At 40.4% G+C, this 19,310-nt stretch overlaps 1 protein-coding gene across 1 annotated transcript in view; it reads right to left on the reverse strand.

Moving 5' to 3' along the window:
• LOC138089050 (ATP-binding cassette sub-family C member 4-like) overlaps window positions 1-19,310 on the reverse strand; it is a 204,649-nt gene that overhangs the window by 26,911 nt on the left and 158,428 nt on the right. Inside the window, 2 exon segments of the mRNA XM_068984373.1 lie at window positions 5,585-5,740; window positions 18,434-18,625. Coding sequence (XP_068840474.1) covers window positions 5,585-5,740; window positions 18,434-18,625 — 348 coding nt within the window.

Consider the following 19,310-nt stretch of genomic DNA (forward strand, 5'->3'; position numbering starts at 1 on the left):
TACAGCTGAAGAATTAATGCTTTTGAATTGTGGTGTTGGAGAAGATTCTTGAGTCCCTTGAACAGAAATGAGAGATACAGGCCCTGTCCTCAAAGAGAGAAAGAAGATAGTCAAGAGTGTGGGGAGGGCTGAGAAAAAGGCTAGAGGTCTTGGTGGGGGATTGGAAAGAAAGAGTTTGTACAAGGTGATAGTCAGGAAAGAAGCTAGTGGGAGGAAAGCCAGAAGTCAAAATAAAAAAAATTTTAGTCTGATTTCTTGCTCTTGGTGGAAAACATCATATACAGTTCTCTGTTATGTCTTTCCCAAAAATTCCTGTTGTGTTTTTTTTTGTTTGTTTGTTTGCTTTTATTTTCTGTTTCTTGGCTTTACTATTCATATTTATGTAAACAATTTAGTTTTTATTATTAGACAATAAATATAAAGAAAATCACCAAAGACCATGAACACATAAACAGAAATTAAAGAGTAAAGTCATTTCAGAAGGTGTTACTCTTTTACTTAAGTAGAAATAGTGCCCAAAAGGCCAGTGTCCTGATTCTTATGAATAATAACAGTTCCTGATGACTGAGCATTTCTAAGAATGAGACATGGAAACAAACATTATCTCACTAAGTTACATCTTCACAACAAATGATTGGGGGGCAATGATTTCCAGACTGGGTTTAAGAATGAGGATGTTGAAGCTTGTCAGCCAAGTGACATTATCAAGACCCCACAGCTGACGAGGAAGAGCAGGAATAAACTGCAGGTCACTGACACCTGGTCTACACTCTCAAACATTCTAGCCCTGTCTGCCTCCTGAATGGCTTTCTGGGAATCTTTACACATTCCAAGCTCTCTCCAGATTATTTCTCTTATCAACCAACACTGCACCTTGGAGACAAAGGCATATAAAGTGGAATCTTCATGGATACAAAGCTAGCACTATTTTGTAAACATGCTCTCTGGAGAGAGTACCTAGAACATGCTCAAAGGAAGGATGGAAACCAACAGAACAGAACTAAAACATGCTGATGTCAAGGTATGTTTAGTCTTTGCTCAGATGTGCTTCCAAATATTATTGGCAGAGCCAAGAATCATCTAATGTTATTTATTTACAGAGTTATTTTATGTACACAAGCATACAACTTTTTCCTATTAAGAAACATTAAAAAGAATGCAGGGCATGTTTCTAAAGCTTTGTATCCAAAGATATGAAAGGACTTTATAGACATGCCCTTTATTTCTACTAACTAATCTCACATGGCCATTTCAGAGATGAGTACCATCAAAACATAAAACTTGGGAATCTAAGCTCATTTATTTTCTACTGTAACCACAAGTAATAAATCTAATAGCCACAGGAAATCTTTAAATATGGGGACTATCCATTTTTCCTGAAAGGGATACTTTTGGAAAAAAAAAATTTTTAATTGTGATAAAATACACCTAAATTTGCTAGATTAACCACTTTAAGTGCACAGTTCAGTGGTGTTAAATACTTGCACATTGTTGTACAGCCATCACCATCATCCAGCTGCAGATCTCCTTTCATCTTGAAGAACTGAAACTCTGTACCCATTAAACAACAACTCCCCTCTCCTGGCCACTCCTGGTACCTACCATTCTATATCCTGTATCCATGAATTTACTAGTCTAGGTAACTCCTATTAGTAGAATCATACAGTATTTGTCCTTTGTAAATGACTTATTTCACTTAGTTTAATTTTTTCAAGGTTCATCTGTGCTATAGCATGTATCAGAATTTTCTTCTTTATTAAGGCTGAGTAATATTCTACTGTATGTATGCACACCACATTTTGTTTGTTGATTCATCTGTCAATGGACACTTGGGCGCCTCCACCTTTTTGCTGTTGAGAATAATACTGCCATAACATGCATGTTCCAGTATCTCTTCAAGACCTTTCTTCCAATTCTTTTGGGTTTATACTATAAAGTAGAATTGCTAGGTCATATGATAATTCCATCATTAACTTTTCAGAGCAACCAACAAGTTGATTTCCATAGTGGTTGCACTATTTCACATTTCTATCAGCAATGAACAAGGGTTCTAATTTCTCTACATCCTAGCCAACACTTGTCATTTTCTTTTTTTCTCTCTCTTTTCTTTGATAGCAGACATCTTAAGGGGTGTGAGGTGGCATTTCACTAGAGTCTGAAAAGAGTATCTTGGTTTAAAAATTCCTTAGAGTAATTCCAAGTATTTTCAAGGTCACGGGTGGGTAGCAACAGCGGCACCCAACTCCACATTTGCTTTCCTTTGGGTGCCATGTTGTACATGCTTCCTGATAAACAGGTATTTCAGGACACACTGCACCCACATTCCAGGAAGCCCATTTGCCTGGCTCATTCTGTCTCATCTCCTCTCTGTTTCTCATCTCAAGAGGATATTTTTCTGAGCTTCCTTTGATAGGCAGATGATTACTAAGTATATAAATAAAAACTCGATTTTTTTTTTAATCAGCAAGTCTGTCAAAGCAGAGAGCAGGATGATAGATGAGGACACAGGGCCTATGTTCCCCTTGGCTCTATAACTGGAGGATAGTAATTTCTCAGTAAATGTCACAGAATTATGTTGAGTGAATGAACCACAGGAATGACAGGAGTGTCTACCATGCATATAATCCAGTCTCCAAAACTCTCCCTGAAAGTTATACTGCTTTATGAAGAAGAAGAAAAGAAAACAGAATCAGAGCCCAGGAAGAGATGGCCAACTCAACACTCCACCATCACAGCAGGCACATATGGGTCTATGTGAAACGCTTCATACTCATTGACCTATTTTATCCTCACAACAGATTGAGGGAGTGATACGGTTATCTGCCTTGTAAGACAGAGAAAACCAAGGCACAGAGACAGAATTCTGAGTCCCCTGCTCTTCCTCACTATTCTGTATTGCCTCCAAATTGTCAAAGTCTCCCCAAAGCATCTGTATATCCTATAATTCTCAAAGCCCCGCAATTTCACGGAAAGTTTTCCAAGGAGATAATCACTTTTTAAAAGATGCCCTGGTTTCCCACAACAAAATTACATCTGTAAGACAAGACGAGGAGCTGACTGTGGCTCAGATCATGAACTCCTTATTACCAAATTCAGACTTAAACTGAAGAAAGTAGGGAAAACCGATAGACCATTCAGATATGACCTAAATCAAATTCCTTATGATTATACAGTGGAAGTGAGAAATAGATTTAAGGGTCTAGATCTGATAGATAGAGTGCCTGATGAACTATGGAATAAGGTTCATGACATTGTACAGGAGACAGGGATCAAGACCATCCCCATGAAAAAGAAATGCAAAAAAGGAAAATGGCTGTCTGGGGAGGCCTTACAAATAGCTGTGAAAAGAAGAGAGGAGAAAAGCAAAGGAGAAAAGCAAAGATATAAGTATCTGAATGCAGAGTTCCAAAGAATAGCAAGAAGAGATAAGAAAGCCTTCTTCAGCGATCAATGCAAAGAAATAGAGGAAAAGAACACAATGGGAAAGACTAGAGATCTCTTCAAGAAAATTAGAGATACCAAGGGAACATTTCATGCAAAGATGGGCTCAATAAAGGACAGAAATGGTCTGGACCTAACAGAAGCAGAAGATATTAAGAAGAGGTGGCAAGAATACACAGAAGAACTGTACAAAAATGATCTTCACGACCCAGATAATCATAATGATGTGATCACTAATCTAGAGCCAGACACCTTGGAATGTGAAGTCAAGTGGGCCTTAGAAAGCATCACTATGAACAAAGCTAGTGGAGGTGAAGGAATTCCAGTCGAGCTATTTCAAATCCTGAAAGATGATGCTGTAAAACTGCTGCATTCAATATGCCAGCAAATTTGGAAAACTCAGCAGTGGCCACAGGACTGGAAAAGGTCAGTTTTCATTCCAATTCCAAAGAAAGGCAATGCCAAAGAATGCTCAAACTACCGCACAATTGCACTCATCTCACATGCTAGTAAAGTAATGCTCAAAATTCTCCAAGCCAGACTTCAGCAATACATGAACCATGAACTCCCTGATGTTCAAGCTGGTTCTAGAAAAGGCAGAGGAACCAGAGATCAAATTGCCAACATACACTGGATCATCTAAAAAGCAAGAGAGTTCCAGAAAAACATCTACTTCTGCTTTATTGACCATGCCAGAGCCTTTGACTGTGTGGATCACAATAAACTGTGGAAAATTCTGAAAGAGATGGGAATACCAGACCACCTGACCTGCCTCTTGAGAAATCTGTATGCAGGTCAGGAAGCAACAGTTAGAACTGGACATGGAACAACAGACTGGTTCCAAATAGGAAAAGGAGTACATCAAGGCTGCATATTGTCACCCTGCTTATTTAACTTCTATGCAGAGTACATCATGAGAAACGCTGGACTGGAAGAAACACAAGCTGGAATCAAGATTGCCGGGAGAAATATCAATAACCTCAGATATGCAGATGACACCACCCTTATGGCAGAAAGTGAAGAGGAGCTAAAAAAGCCTCTTGATGAAAGTGAAAGAGGAGAGTGAAAAAGTTGGCTTAAAGCTCAACATTCAGAACACGAAGATCATGGCATCTGGTCCCATCACTTCATGGCAAATAGATGGGGAAACAGTGGAAACAGAGTCAGACTTTATTTTTTTGGGCTCCAAAATCACTGCAGATGGTGACTGCAGCCATGAAATTAAAAGACGCTTACTCCTTGTAAGAAAAGTTATGACCAACCTAGATAGCATATTAAAAAGCAGAGACATTACTTTGCTGACTAAGGTCCGTCTAGCCAAGGCTATGATTTTTCCTGTGGTCATGTATGGATGTGAGAGTTGGACTGTGAAGAAGGCTGAGAGCCGAAGAATTGATGCATTTGAACTATGGTGTTGGAGAAGACTCTTGAGAGTCCCCTGGACTGCAAGGAGATCCAACCAGTCCATTCTGAAGGAGATCAACCCTGGGATTTCTTTGGAAGGAATGATGCTAAAGCTGAAGCTCCAGTACTTTGGCCACCTCATGTGAAGAGTTGACTCATTGGAAAAGACTCTGATGCTGGGAGGGATTGGGGGCAGGAGGAGAAGGGGACGACCGAGGATGAGGCGGCTGGATGGCATCACAGACTCGATGGACGTGAGTCTGAGTGAACTCCAGGAGTTGGTGATGGACAGGGAGGCCTGGCGTGCTGCGATTAATGGGGTCGCAAAGAGTTGGACACAGCTGAGCGACTGAACTGAACTGACTAAAGACACTTATTAATAAAATTCATGTTTCCCTATAGGAACCTCTCCAGCAATAAACAAACCATTTATCCTTCTGTTCTCAGAATTATGTGATTATCAGTGAATAAAATTGTGGAAACTGAGGAAGTCTGAGTCAAGAAATCTATCTCAGTAAGTTATTAAATCACATACACACAAAACTAACAAATGAACAAAAACACAAAACCTGGTATCTTATGAAAGTATCTGTTGAAAATACCTGCTGCTAAAAAGATGCTCTATTGGGAAAAAAAAGGATCAACTCATTCACTTAATTTGAAAAAAAAAATCAATTAAAAACACTTAAACTTAGATACCTTATAAAAAGAACATTTGAGAATGCTCTGCTGTGCATACCTGAAGTGCAACTGACATTTTCTTCCTTAAATCATGCAGTCCAATGCCAGTTGTCAAGATTCCATCAATATAAATGCCACCTTCAGGTTCTGACAATCGAAAAAGGGCAGCAATGAGGGAACTTTTTCCAGCTCCTGTTCTTCCCGCGATGCCATACTGTAAAGAGAGCCAGAGGGGTGAAGGATTAACAGGATACACAAAACCCAGGAGAACCTTGACTGTTGAAGACGAATTTTTAAAGTTCTATTATATATAAAGAGTAGTCTATAAGCTTCCCAGGACTTTCCTGGTGGCTCAAACAGTAAAGTGTCTGGCTGCAGTGCAGAAGACCCAGGTTCAATCCCTGGGTCAGGAAGATCCCCTGGAGAATGACATGACAACCCACTTCAGTATTCTTGCCTGGTGAATCCCATGGACAGAGGAGTCTGGCGAGCTACAGTCCATGGGGTCACAAAGAGTCAGACATGACTGAGCAACTTCATAAGCTTCTCAAGCATGGCCCTGCTGGCATTTTGGACCAGGTAATTCATTGTTGAGGGTTGGGGGCTTGTCCTCTATATTGTAGGATGATTAACAGAAGCCATGAACCCACTAGACACCAGATGCAACCCCCAAATTGTGACAACCAAAAATGACAGAAATTCACAAATGTCCCTGATTGAGATTAACATCATCCCAAGAATACACAACATAAACTATAGTGATTTTCATTCCTTCTAAAAATGTCAGGCAATTTTATTCAGATTTCCCTGAATAAATGTTTAATATGCTGAAAATTGTTTGTTTTCTATAATTATCATATAAGGATCAGAAGGGGACAACAGAGGATAAGATGGTTGGATGGCATCACTGACTCAATGGACATGAGTTTGAGTAAACTTTGGGAGTTGGTGATGGACAGGAAGGCCTAGAGTGCTACAGTCCATGGGGTCTCAAAGAGTCGGACACGACTGAGTGACTGAACTGATCATCATGTGGTATGTTAAAGGGGGAGACACATATGTGTATGCAGTGTGTGTGTGTATGTGTGTGTGTGTGTGTATGTAACTAACATTCATAAGTAAAGGAAGAAGACCTAAAAAATAATCTGCCTGCAGTGAAAAACTAGTAGTCTCCTAAGTGGTCCATAAGAAGTGAGCTTTTAAATTAGTTTTATTCCTACTCCCTGGATAATTTGACCTTGAGTATTACATGGGTAATTTTACAGAGATGTCTACAAGTCAAGTCAGAGTGTTATACACAAACAGGTGCTCACTTTCTGTGTTATTTATTTAAGAGGAATTATTCTTTGGTAGAAAAATGAAATCACTTCCTGATATTAAATATCTTAATTATATTCTATCTTGAAAGGAAACATCTTCAAATATAAAATGAAGGTCTCAGTCTTGAAAGAGGCCAGTAAACAAAATTTCCATAATGAGATCAACAATGATACAAAAAACGTTTGCTATTTACATGGGACCTTTCATCAGAGCAGTTCAAAAGGGATTTTATGAATACATTAATACTTACAATTGAACCTTGGAAAGACACATGTCAGGTGTCAGTCTATTTACTAAAACCAAAGCAGAGAGAAAGTAAATGCACTAACAGTAAGATTAAAGAATCAGTACAATGTAGGTAAAATGCTGGTGGCTGGTGGTTTAGTCGCTGAGTCATGTCCAACTCTTGCAACCCCATAGACTGTTGCCTGCCAGGCTCCTCTGTCCATGGGATTCTACAGGCAAGAATACTGGAGTGGGTTGCCATTTCCTTCTCCCACGTAAAATGCTGGTGTGGAATAAAACTGCATTCAAATATATATGCAGAAACTGGCCGTTTTTACCAATGAATTTTTAAGTGAAAGAAAGTATTAGTCAATCACTTGTGTCCAACTCTTTGTGACTATATGGACTGTAGACTATCAGGCTCCTCTGTCCATGGAATTCTCCAAGCAAGAGTACTGGAGTGTGTTACCATTTCCTACTCCAAGGGATCTTCCTGACCCAGGGATGAATCCCAGGTCTCCTACACTGCAGGCAGATTCTTTACCATCTGAGCCACCAGGGAAGCCTAACTGCAAATTCTCTAAAGGAAGCTTTCTAAGAGATGATTTCATCTCTATTTAAAATCTGGAATTGATGATAGTGTAAGATATGCTTGGATCATTTGTAAATCAGTAAAGTTTTAAAACTCATGGCTTTAAAAAAAGAACTACTAAATCTTTCTGAGCAATATAATCAGAATGCTTGGAAGATTTCATGTTTTCTGATTTGAATGCTTCTAAAGTCTCAAATCTTAGTCTGTCAAATCAATCATGGCATTTCAAAAATGAATTTATCTTTATAGAGATTAAACATAAGAAAAGTGGGTTTACCTAATTTTATTATCTTTTTTAATATAAATTTATTTATTTTATTTGGAGGTTAATTAATTTACAATATTGTATTGGTTTTGCCATACATCAACATGAATCTGCCACAGGTATACATGTGTTCCCCATCCTGAGCCCCTCTCCCTCCTCCCTCCCCGTACCATCCGTCTGGGTCATCTCAGTGCACCAGCCCCAAGCATCCAGTATCATGCATCAAACACCAATAGAATATAATTTTATTATCTTATAAAGATAATACAATGACTATAAGACATTTTATTGTTGTTCAGTCACTCAGTTATGTCTGACTATTTGCGACTCCATGGACTGCAGCATGCCAGGTTTCCCTGTCCTTCACTATCCCCTGGAGCTTGCTCAAATTCATGTCCATTGAATTGGTGATGCCACCCAATCACCTCATCCTCTGTCATCCCGTTCTCTTTCTGTCTTTAATCATTCCCAGCATCAGGGTCTTTTCCAGTGAAATGGTTCTTCACATCAGGTGGCCAAAGTATTGGAGCTTCAGCTTCAGCATCAGTTCTTCCAATGATTATTCAGGGTTGACTTCCTTTAGGATTGCCTGGTTTGATCTCCTTGCTGTCTGAGGGACTCTCAAGAGCCTTCTCCAGCACAACAGTTCAAAAGCATCAGTTCTTCAGTGCCCAACCTTGTTTATAACCCAACTCTTACATCCATACATGACTACTGGAAAAACTATAGCTTTGACTAGATGGACCTCTGTTGGCAAAATAATGTCTCTGCTTTTTAATTTGTTGTCTAGGTTTGTCATACCTTTCCTTCCAAGGAACAAGCGTCTTCTAATTTCACGGCTGCAGTCATCATCCACAGTGATTTAGAGCATAAGAAAATAAAGTCTATCACTGTTTCCATTGTTTACCCATCTATTTGCCACGAAGCGATAGAACCAGAGGCAATGATCATAGCTTTTTGCATGTTGAGTTTTAAGCCAGCTTTTTTCACTCTCCTCTTTCACCTTCATCAAGAGGTTCTTTAGTTCCTCTTTGCTTTCTGCCATTTGGGTGATATCATCTGCATATCTGAGGTTACTGATATTTCTCCTGGCAATCTTGATTCCAGCTTAAGCTTCATCCAGCCCAGCATTTCGCATGCTGTACTCTGCATGTAAGTTGAAAAAGCAGAGTAACAATATACAGCCTTGAAGTACTCCTTTCCCAATTTTGAACCAGCCCATTGTTCCATATCCAGTTCTAACTGTTGCTTCTTGATCTGCATACAGGCTTCTCAGGATGTTTTGTACCTCATGTTAAACTCGAATTCATATAATATAGATGTGCCATTCTCTTCATGCAGGCAGGTCGTAGTGTGTATATATGTGGCTCATCTGTTCTGTGTACAAGCAGGCCTCAAAGATATTTTGTATTTGGCTCCAGACCACCTCAACAATGTGAATATCAAAATAAAGCAAGTTATATGAATTTTTTGTTTCTCTGTGCAAATAAAAGTTATGTTTATACTATATTGTAGTATAATGAAGTACAATAGCATTATATAAGGTAATAGTACATACCTTAATTTCCCATACTTTATTGCTAAAAGAATGCTAACCATCTGAGCATTTATAGGGTAACATTAAAAACCACTGATCACAGATTAGAATAATAAATATAATAACAAAATGGTTTGAAATATTGCAAAAATTATCAAAATGTGACAGAGACATGAAGTGAGCAAATGCTATAGGAAAAATGGTGCCATTGTACTTGCCTGACAAAGCATTGCCATAAATGTCCAATTCTTTTTTAAGTATTATCTGTGAAGCACAGTTAAACAGGTGTGCCTGTATTTCTGTGTGTTCTCACACAGAAATCAACACACATCAGGACACAGGTGAGGACTGATCTGTGAGAATGTGTATATGTTCCCATGTTATCAGCTCCACTATAACTGACCCATCTGTGCAAACAGGAATATCTGTAAACTTTAGGCAAATAGACTGAGATATGTTAGGGCACTGAGGACTGCTCATAACCACAGGACTGTGAGTTCCAGTCTCCAGTGAAGAGAACTAAAAAACCAGGGGACTTCCCTGGCATTCATTCCAGTGGTTAACATTCTGTGCTTCCACTGCAGGAGGCATGGACTCGATCCCTGGTCAGGGAACTAAGATTGCACATCCTGCATGGCCCCAGACTCCCCAAAAAAGAAAAAAGAAATTCAAAGAAAACCTGACTCTGATTATTCCAGAGTTCAGTCTTCAAAGCTATAGTCTGAATGTCTTTTCTGAGTAACCAAAGGGTTTTACCAATTGCCCATGGAGAGTGTCACCAGTATCAGTAACCTTACATTCTTCAATCTAAAGACACTTGGGGGCTTCTCTGGTGGCTCAGTGGTAAAAAAGCTGCCTGCCAATGCAGGAGACATGGGTTCAATCCCTAATCCAGGAGAATCCCACATGCTGTGTAACAACTAAGCCTGTGCACCACAACTATTAAGCCTGCACTCTAGAACCCAGGAACCACAACTGTTGAGCCAACATGCCACAACTATTGAAGACCTTGCACCCTATAGCCCATGCTCTTAACAAGAGAAGACACCACAATGAGAAGCTCACATGTGGCAACTAGAGAAAAGCCCAAGCAGCAACAAAGACCCAGCACAGCCAAAAATAAATAAATAAATAAATAAATAAAGACTCCTGAAGAAAATCATCTGTTATTGGCTTTGCAATGGCCCCTTTCTGTTTTTCCAACCAGGTTGGTCTCTGATGATGACACAACTTATTAGACACTTGCTTTCAGATCTCCCTTCACACATCAAACTCAACATATTCAACACCCAATGCCCCACATAAAACAACCCCTTCATCCATCTTCCTTACTTTATTCTCATTTCTTCTTTCCCAGGATCACAGTGTTTAAAAAATAAATTAAACTCCTTAATCATGATCAGTGCAAATGAATTTAAAAAGTAAATAAATGCTAGCTATAGCCCAGCACTCTGAAAAAAATTCTTAAAATTATATTTTTACTTTCTAGGCTGCTGTATGTGGTTTTTTTTTTTTTTATGTTTCTGTATTTTTTTTGTATGTGTTCTTAAAGACACAGTTCACATATTTAAGCAAAATGAGATTAATGTGAACATACTGTTATGTGAGTTTTCACTCAGTATTTCATAAAATATTTATTTTACTGCTTTCATAATATTATGGTCATGTGATCATTTATTTAACAAATCCTCTACTGCTGGATATTTAGGCAGTGTCAAATAGTTAGCTACTATAAATAACTGTGTTAAATATCCCTGAAGCTAAATCTTTGCAAAAAATCTTAAGCATTTCCTTCCCATAAATTCTCAGATTTGGAACTGCTGAGAGTCAAGTATGAACCCCTTGGACAGCAAGTATGAACCCCTTGGACAGCAAGTATGAATCCCTTGGATAGCAAGGAGATCAAACAAGTCAATCCTAAAGGAAATCAGTCCTGAATATTCATTGGAAGAACTGATGCTAAAGCTCCAATACTTTGGCTACCTGACACAAAGAACCAACTCATTAGAAAAGACGTTAATGCTGGGAAAGACTGAAGGCAGGAGGGGAAGGTGACGACAGAGGATGAGATGGCTGGATGGCATCACTGATGCAATGAGCATGAACTTGGGCAAACTCCAGGAGATGGTGAGAGACAGAGAAGCCTGGTGTGTGTCAGTCCATGGTGTTGTGAAGAGTCAGACACAACTAGGTGACTGAACAACAACAACAAAGTATGAACATTTTCAGAGGAAGCTGTTAAGCTGCTAACCCGCCCTCCAGAAGTATGATACCATTTCTTACTCCCGCCCAGTTCCCTGCACACTCACAAATCCAGGTGTTATAGCTTTGTTTTAATCTACATCAATTTGATTCCAAAAAGTGGCATCATTTTCCCACGATGTTTTACTGGAGGCAAAACAGCTCCTGACTCCCTACCTCCTGCACCTGCCCACTCTGGTCCATGTGCTCTCAACTTCTCAGATTAAACTCCCGAATGCCAGCTCAGCATCCAACACTACACCCCAGGATGTCTCTTCTACAAAACTGTCTTCTCACACTTCATGTACATGAGTCAGCTTCCTTGGCATCACTTGTTAATTGTGAGGGTTAAATGTAAAAATGTGTGTTACACCCTTGGTAGTTCATTGTCCTGAGGGCTTTGCCGGTGTCCAGGTCTTCATTCACTGGATCAGGGCATCATGCTTTTGCTTATGCTGGTCTCACCTCCTGGAATGCCTTTCACATGCATTTCCACCTGCTGAAACCCTAACCACACACCACTAAGTCTGTCTCACATGCCTAATTCCTTGAAAATGCTCTCCCTGTCCCCTCATGTGGGCTTGCTCCAACTCTAGCTGATGTTATGTCATTTTATATAAATGTCTATAAAAATCGTGACCTCCTTCTACCTTACAAAGTTAATATAGCTATTTTCTTGTTTCTTCAACTAGACTGTATACATTGACATCAGGATCTGTATTGGATGTAACTTTTTCTTATTTGTATTACTTGTGGTGTCCTGAGACAAAGAAACTTCCACTGGGAGATGAGATTTTTAACTCAGGCCAGAGAAATTTATGGAAAATCTATTACCATATTATTTAGGTATAAGATAAATCATACAGAGACAGACACAGCAGATGGATCCTATACCCATAAATACAATTTCAAATGGCCAGTAGCTCATTTTCATGGGACAGACAACACTTTCTGCAATGCAAGTGGTTATGGTCATTTTACACCCTATGAAAATGATGACCATTTTGTCCAAGCATTTACTCTGGGTGCTTTACATGTCTTATGTTGTTTAAGTTGTACATCAACCCTACAGTTTACATTGTATCACTTCCATTTTGCACAAGAAAAGATTGAGGCTTAGATGACTTAGTCTGTCTGAAATATCAGAGCCCATAAATAGCAGGATGGGACCCAAATCCACATCTTTTGGCCTCTTTTCCATCTGCTGATGGGACTCTTTATCACCTGGATGCCCTGACACCTTATCATGTCCCTCTGTGTAGCCAGAACACAGAGTGGGGAGAGATGTAGTTGCAGTTAAAGAAACAGGCCTACCATAGAGAACTTACAGTCAGAAAGTTAAAGCATGACATGGACACAAGTGTATATGTGAACAGGAGCAAAGAGGGTACCTGAGGTCAGGTGGACCTGCTGTCAGCAGAAAGAGCCAGTACCCACAGCCAGATTGAGAGAGAAACCTGCAGCTAAGTGGGACACATGATGCCTGGGGAACAGGCCAAACAGACCTCATGCCATGCTTGGGGCAGCAAGACTCATTTTTTATCCCATCAGGTGGTGAAATAGCCACACATACACTGCTGCACTGGGCTGTCTCTGACTCCAGGTCCAGACAGGGCTGAGCCTGTGGGAAATCCCTCCAGTCCCTGCAGGAGGCTGGTGTGGGAAAGGCGGGACAGCAGAATGAAAAATGTCTGTGATGGAAGACAGACCCCACTGAAAAGACACAAATAATGCAGCAGAATCACACAGTACTAGATTACAATGTAAAAGTGCAATTTATATAGCATAAAGGTAAGGAAATCTAGCGGCACAGAATATTCTAGAGCCTCCTGCTCAGTCACAACAGAGATTTGGGAATTCTTGAGTTCAATTTCAAACTGTCAAAGCACATTTTATGGAAATCACAGGTTATCACTCATCAAAAACTGCCCATGGGAGGGAAAGGAGGAGGTTATGTTCAGATGCAATGCTGAGTCAAGAGGTCTGGGTGAGCCTGAGACTCTGAGTTTCTAAGAAGCTCCAGGAGATGCAGGTGCTGCTGGCTCTGGCACCACAATTTGAATCACAAGGAATTAGGAAGCCAACAGGGGAAGGGGGACAATCTGAGAGTAAGGAGAGTGGTCTTTAAGAAAATATTATGTAAAAAAGGAGAAAATGTAAGAAACTAATACATTTGCACATTATAGCGTGGTCTACTAAGCATCTGTAAAAATGTATCATCCAAATAATAGCTGTGAGCAAAAACAAAGCAAAATCAATTTACCTTGAGAGCTGGAAAATACTTTATTGCCAAGGATTCTCTAAAATGATCAAATGGACCAAAAAATCATCTAAATGAAAAATGTAGCCTGTTTTCAGACTCTAACCAGGAAGTCTAGGGTCTTATTTACCTCATGTTGGCTTTTATGTTTGGCTGTTCTGGGTCCTGATTGCCTGGGAAGAGCTGTCTCTAGTTGTGATGACTAGGGGCTACTCCCTGTTGCAGTGCACAGGATTCTCACTAAGGGGGCTTCTATTGATGCTGAGCAAAGACTTCAGTAGTTGTGGCACATGGGCTCAGTAGTTGTGGTGTAGGGCTTAGTTGCTTTGCAGCATGTGGAACCTTCTCAGACCACGGATTGAACCAGTGTCCCCTGCATTGGCAGGCAAATTCTTATCCACTGCACCACCAGGGGAGTCCTCAGTTCAGTTCAGTTCAGTCGCTGAGTCCTACTTCCTTATTTTTACTTGCTATTTCTTCTGTGAATTAAAATCCTGCATCAGTTCAGTTCAGTCATTCAGTCCTGTCAGACTCTTTGCGACCCCATGAATCACAGAACTCCAGGCCTCCCTGTCGATCAACATCTCCCAGAGTTCACTCAAACTCATGTCCATCGAGTCGGTGATGCCATCCAGCCATCTCATCCTCTGTCATCTCCTTCTCTTCTTGGCCCCGATCCCTCCCAGCATCAGGGTCTTTTCCAATGAGTGAACTCTTTGTATGAGGTAGCCAAAGTACTGGAGTTTCAGCTTTAGCATCAGTCCTTCCAATGAACACCCAGGACTGATCTCCTTTAGGATGGACTGGTTGGATCTCCTTGCAGTCCAAGGAACTCTCAAGAGTCTTCTTCAACACCACAGTTCAAAAGCATCAATTCTTCAGTGCTCAGCTTTCTTCACAGTCCAACTCTCACATCCATACATGACCACTGGGCCGGGCGCTGAGCACCCACACCAGCACGTGTCCTCACCAATAAAAGCTTGGTCCCCACAAAAAAAAAAAAAAAGAAAGAAAAACCATAGCCTTGACTAGACAGACCTTTGTTGGCAAAGTAATATCTCTGCTTTTTTAATATGCTATCTAGGTTGGTCATAACTTTCCTTCCAAGGAGTAAATGTCTTTTAATTTCATGGCTGCAGTCACCATCTGCAGTGATTTTGGAGCCCCCCAAAATGAAGTCTGACACTGTTTCCCCATCTATTTCCCATGAAGTGATGGGGCCAGATGCCATGATCTTAGTTTTGTGAATGCTGAGCTTTAAGCCAACTTTTTCACTCTCCTCTTTCACATTCATCAAGAGGCTTTTTAGTTCCTCTTCACTTTCTGCCATAAGGGTGGTGTCATCTGCATATCTGAGGTTATTGATAGTTCTCCCGGCAATCTTGAATAGTACCTACTATACTTTCCTATTGACTCTAACTCCCAGGAATCAGGACAGAAAAGGAAATAAGGGAAAGAGAATAAAGCCCCACTTCTGCTGGGCTGGCTCATTCCCATGTCCCCTGCCCACCACACCCCTCTCCCCACCTCCACAACATTCTCTCTCAATCAAATCCAACATCAAAGGGGTGTCCTGGAGTGACAAGGGCTGGGACAGGTGAGCAGGAGAGGGAACCTGGGAGGTAGACAGGTAGAGTGAAATCATTCATGAACACACTGCCCAGGTATCACCTCCAAACACAGAAATGAAGCTAACAGTGATACTGAGTGGACCAAGGCACAGATCAAAAATCAAGTTACTGCAGTTATTAATTCAGTCTCCAAATTCAATTTTCCCTCAAACATTTCAGAATCTCAGTCCCATGATTTTCAGGTTTTAGAAGGAAGAATAAGAATCTGTTACATTCCTAAGTTGTACTACAGAGTATTTTAGATAAGTCATATTTTATGGATTTGGGGGAAATTTAAGACAAGTGCAGGTTAACAGAATTACATTTACAACAGAAAATCTAACAGACACATTGTCTGAGAGTAAGTAAACATCACCTACAATGCTCTCAGGGATAAGATTAGTTAATGTTTTCCTGACACAGCAGTTCACATTTTTCCTGACCTACACTGAAACTGGAAATAATTAGGAGGGAGTTTTTGCCCTGTGACTAACTGAAGCTGCTCCCTGGGTAGCATTCAGGCATTACGTTGAATATTCTTTCATGTTATAAGGGTTTCATTCATTAAATTACAGCTACAGCCATTAGATGGGTCTGGGATGGTAAGACTTGTTTTTCTTAATATAAATTTATTTATTTTAATTGGAGGTTAATTACTTTACAATATTGTATTGGTTTTGCCATACATCAACATGAATCCACCACAGGTATACATGTGTTCCCCATCCTGAACCCCCCTCCCTCCTCCCTCCCCGTACCATCCCTCTGGGTTGTTTCAGTGCACCAGCCCCAAACATTCAGTATCATGCATTGAGCCTGGACTGGCCACTCATTTCATATATGATATTACACATGTTTCAATGCCATTCTCCCATATCATCCCACCCTCGCCCTCTCCCACAGAGTCCAAAAGACCATTCTATACATCTGTGTCTCTTTTGCTGTCTCACACACAGGGTTATCAGTTTTAAAGAGCAGTTCTTTCAGTTATTTACAGAGTTGTCGTGTGTGTGTGCTGGTTCCTGCTTGCTCACACCTGTGTAACTCACTCACCCTCTCAGCCAGCAGTCCCTCGGCACCCTCTCTGTGCCCTGCAGAATGCTTTCTGGGAACAAAAATGAAAACAAGATGCTCCCTGATTATAAAAAGCCTCAAAGTACTATGAGATACAGATCCCAAATTACAAAGCATGCCACAGGTGCTATATTTTAATTATGATGAAATTCACATAACATAAAATTTAACCATTTTTAGGTGGATAGTTTGGTGTTCAGTACATTCACATTGCTGTGCAACCAAGCTTGAGATTTCTTTTTTTCTGCCTCACGAAACTGAAATTCTTACCCATTAAAGCAACACCCCATTTCCTCTGCCCCAGTCCCTGGAAACCACCATCCTACTTCCTGTCTTCTTGGATTTGACTACTCTAGGAATCTCACATAAATGGAATCAGAATGTTCATTCCTTTTGTGTCTGGCTTATTTCATTTAGCAAAATGTCATCAAGGTCTATCCATAGGTCAGAATTTTCTTCCTTTTTAAGGCTGAATAATAGTTCATTGTAAGGATTTAGTTCCTTCCAACTTTTGGCTGCCATGAACATAGATGTACCATAAATGCAATCTTAAAAGAATATATAAGACACTAAGGGTATATTAGTGTGTGTGTGTATATATATATATTGGTATACTAAGTATATGTTAGTACATTAAGTATATGGTATATTAAGTATGTATATTAAATATATATTAATATATAAGGGTATATTAAACTGAGGGTCTCGAAAATGCACTAGACTTGACTCAGAAAATGAAGAGATTTTCACCATCCAGATGGCAGAGGGCCTGGGTCTCTGAGGCTGAGGGGCAGCATGTGCACTTGGAACAGGGAGATCGTGGTGCTTTTGGGAGAAACGACACACAATCCGAGTGCAGGGGGGTGTGTATGTCAGAGACATACTGACTGCAGAGGGGGTGGGGAAGAGCTCCTAACGCCTTGTCTGTGCTGGTTTAGTCTCTTCTTCAAGACTCTGTCCTGGTCCCAGCTGAGGGCCCCAAGCTGAGTGTGGAAGGAACGTCACCAGCAGACGTGGACACTAGCAGGTCCAGGTCACAAGCCTCTCTACTGTCTCTTAAGTGGATCTTCTCTGCTCCCTGCTATTTGCTTTTGACTTTGAGCCAGTCTCTAGACCCTGCCTCCATCTGAGGCCCTGGTTCCTCACTCCTGACTGGATCATTATTGAGGCTCTTCTCTGGTGGATACAAGGTCACCCCACAGCCCCTGCTTGGGTGGATTTGAGGCTATGTTATGGTTCCAGCAGCAGCTCACCAAGGCCAATAAGGACCAGATCTGGGCTAAGAAAGAAGCAGTCTGTGTGGGGAGGGCAGGAGGATGGCAGCTCAGTGTGGGTGAGTGGAGGACAAGGCTACAGGAAGGGCTAAGGTACAGGGAAGGAGGCTGCAACCAGAGGGAGGAAGAGAAGAGATTTCAGAAATGCAAACAAGAAAAGGTGGAAAGTGATGAGATATTGGAGAGTCAGGGCCAGGAAGACAAGGCTGACATCCCAGACTTTGCATGAATAATCAGGTGTCACATATAGTGTTCTGAGTCAGGTTAAGATGGAACCTCGGATCCCAGGACCCATCAACCATCATGAGGGAGCTCACAACACAGGGGAAAAATTGCTGGTATCCCCATCCCATGGTTAGTTTCCAAGAAAGATTCACCTACAATGTCACCAATCTAATCTGCATCCATTAGGAGCAAACAGTCCCCCTGACATAATGAAAAGGAAGCCAAGAACAGATGTGGTGCTAAATCTTTAGCTGGATTTAAAGAGGCAAATGACTTAAACTAACCTTTTCTCTTGGGTAAATAGATGCTTCAAGGTTCCTCAGTACCAGAGGACTGTCCAAGCTATACCTGAAGTTCACACTGGAAAAGGAAATCCCTCCATTTGGGGGCCAGATTGGTGGTGGACGATACTCAAGTTCCCAAGGTGCTTCTTTCTCAAGGTCTGTATATTCAATCACCCTTTCTACTGAAATCATCTGAAAGACATATGACATCACATGAGTTAGTATCAGAGGATCTAGTTTATGGATGTTCAGACATTGTAAATGAAACCTCCTGCTTTTCTATGGTTCAGAGTATCTCAGGTCTCAACATCCACAAAGGACAGACGTAGGAGTCTGATGAGGCCTTAGATGATTTGCAGACTTGTTCATCATCTTCAACATTTTTACACATGATATTTCCTTCCATTTTATATTAAAGCTAAAAAAATTAGAGAAATAATTGGTAAGTTTTTTTGATCCACCTTTCACATCTGAATTAAAAAAAAACAAGAATTTTTTTAAAGAAAAGAAGAACACTTATGGACATCAATCAGTATGTGTGGCTACAGAAGGGCCATGTGTTACAGATGAGCAAAACTGGACAGTCATCAAACATCATTTTAATAATTAGTCACTTTCTACTCTGTTAGAAGAAATAAATGGAAAAACTTCATTTTTATTGTTTTTCTCCCTTTAGGAGAAGGTACAAATATTCAGAAGTGTATAATTTTCTTATTGACTAAGGCCTCTTAAACAACCATAACTAGCCTATCCTACCAGAGAGAATGGCTGCCAGCAAATTCAGGTGTTCAATACACACAAGAATAAGTCATAAAATGGGGGGGGAGGAACATATTAATTAAATAAACCTTAAAACACTGGATTCTTTTCTTTTACC

The sequence above is a fragment of the Capricornis sumatraensis genome, chromosome 12 (genome assembly GCF_032405125.1).
Source record: "Capricornis sumatraensis isolate serow.1 chromosome 12, serow.2, whole genome shotgun sequence".
Lineage (NCBI taxonomy): Eukaryota > Metazoa > Chordata > Mammalia > Artiodactyla > Bovidae > Capricornis > Capricornis sumatraensis.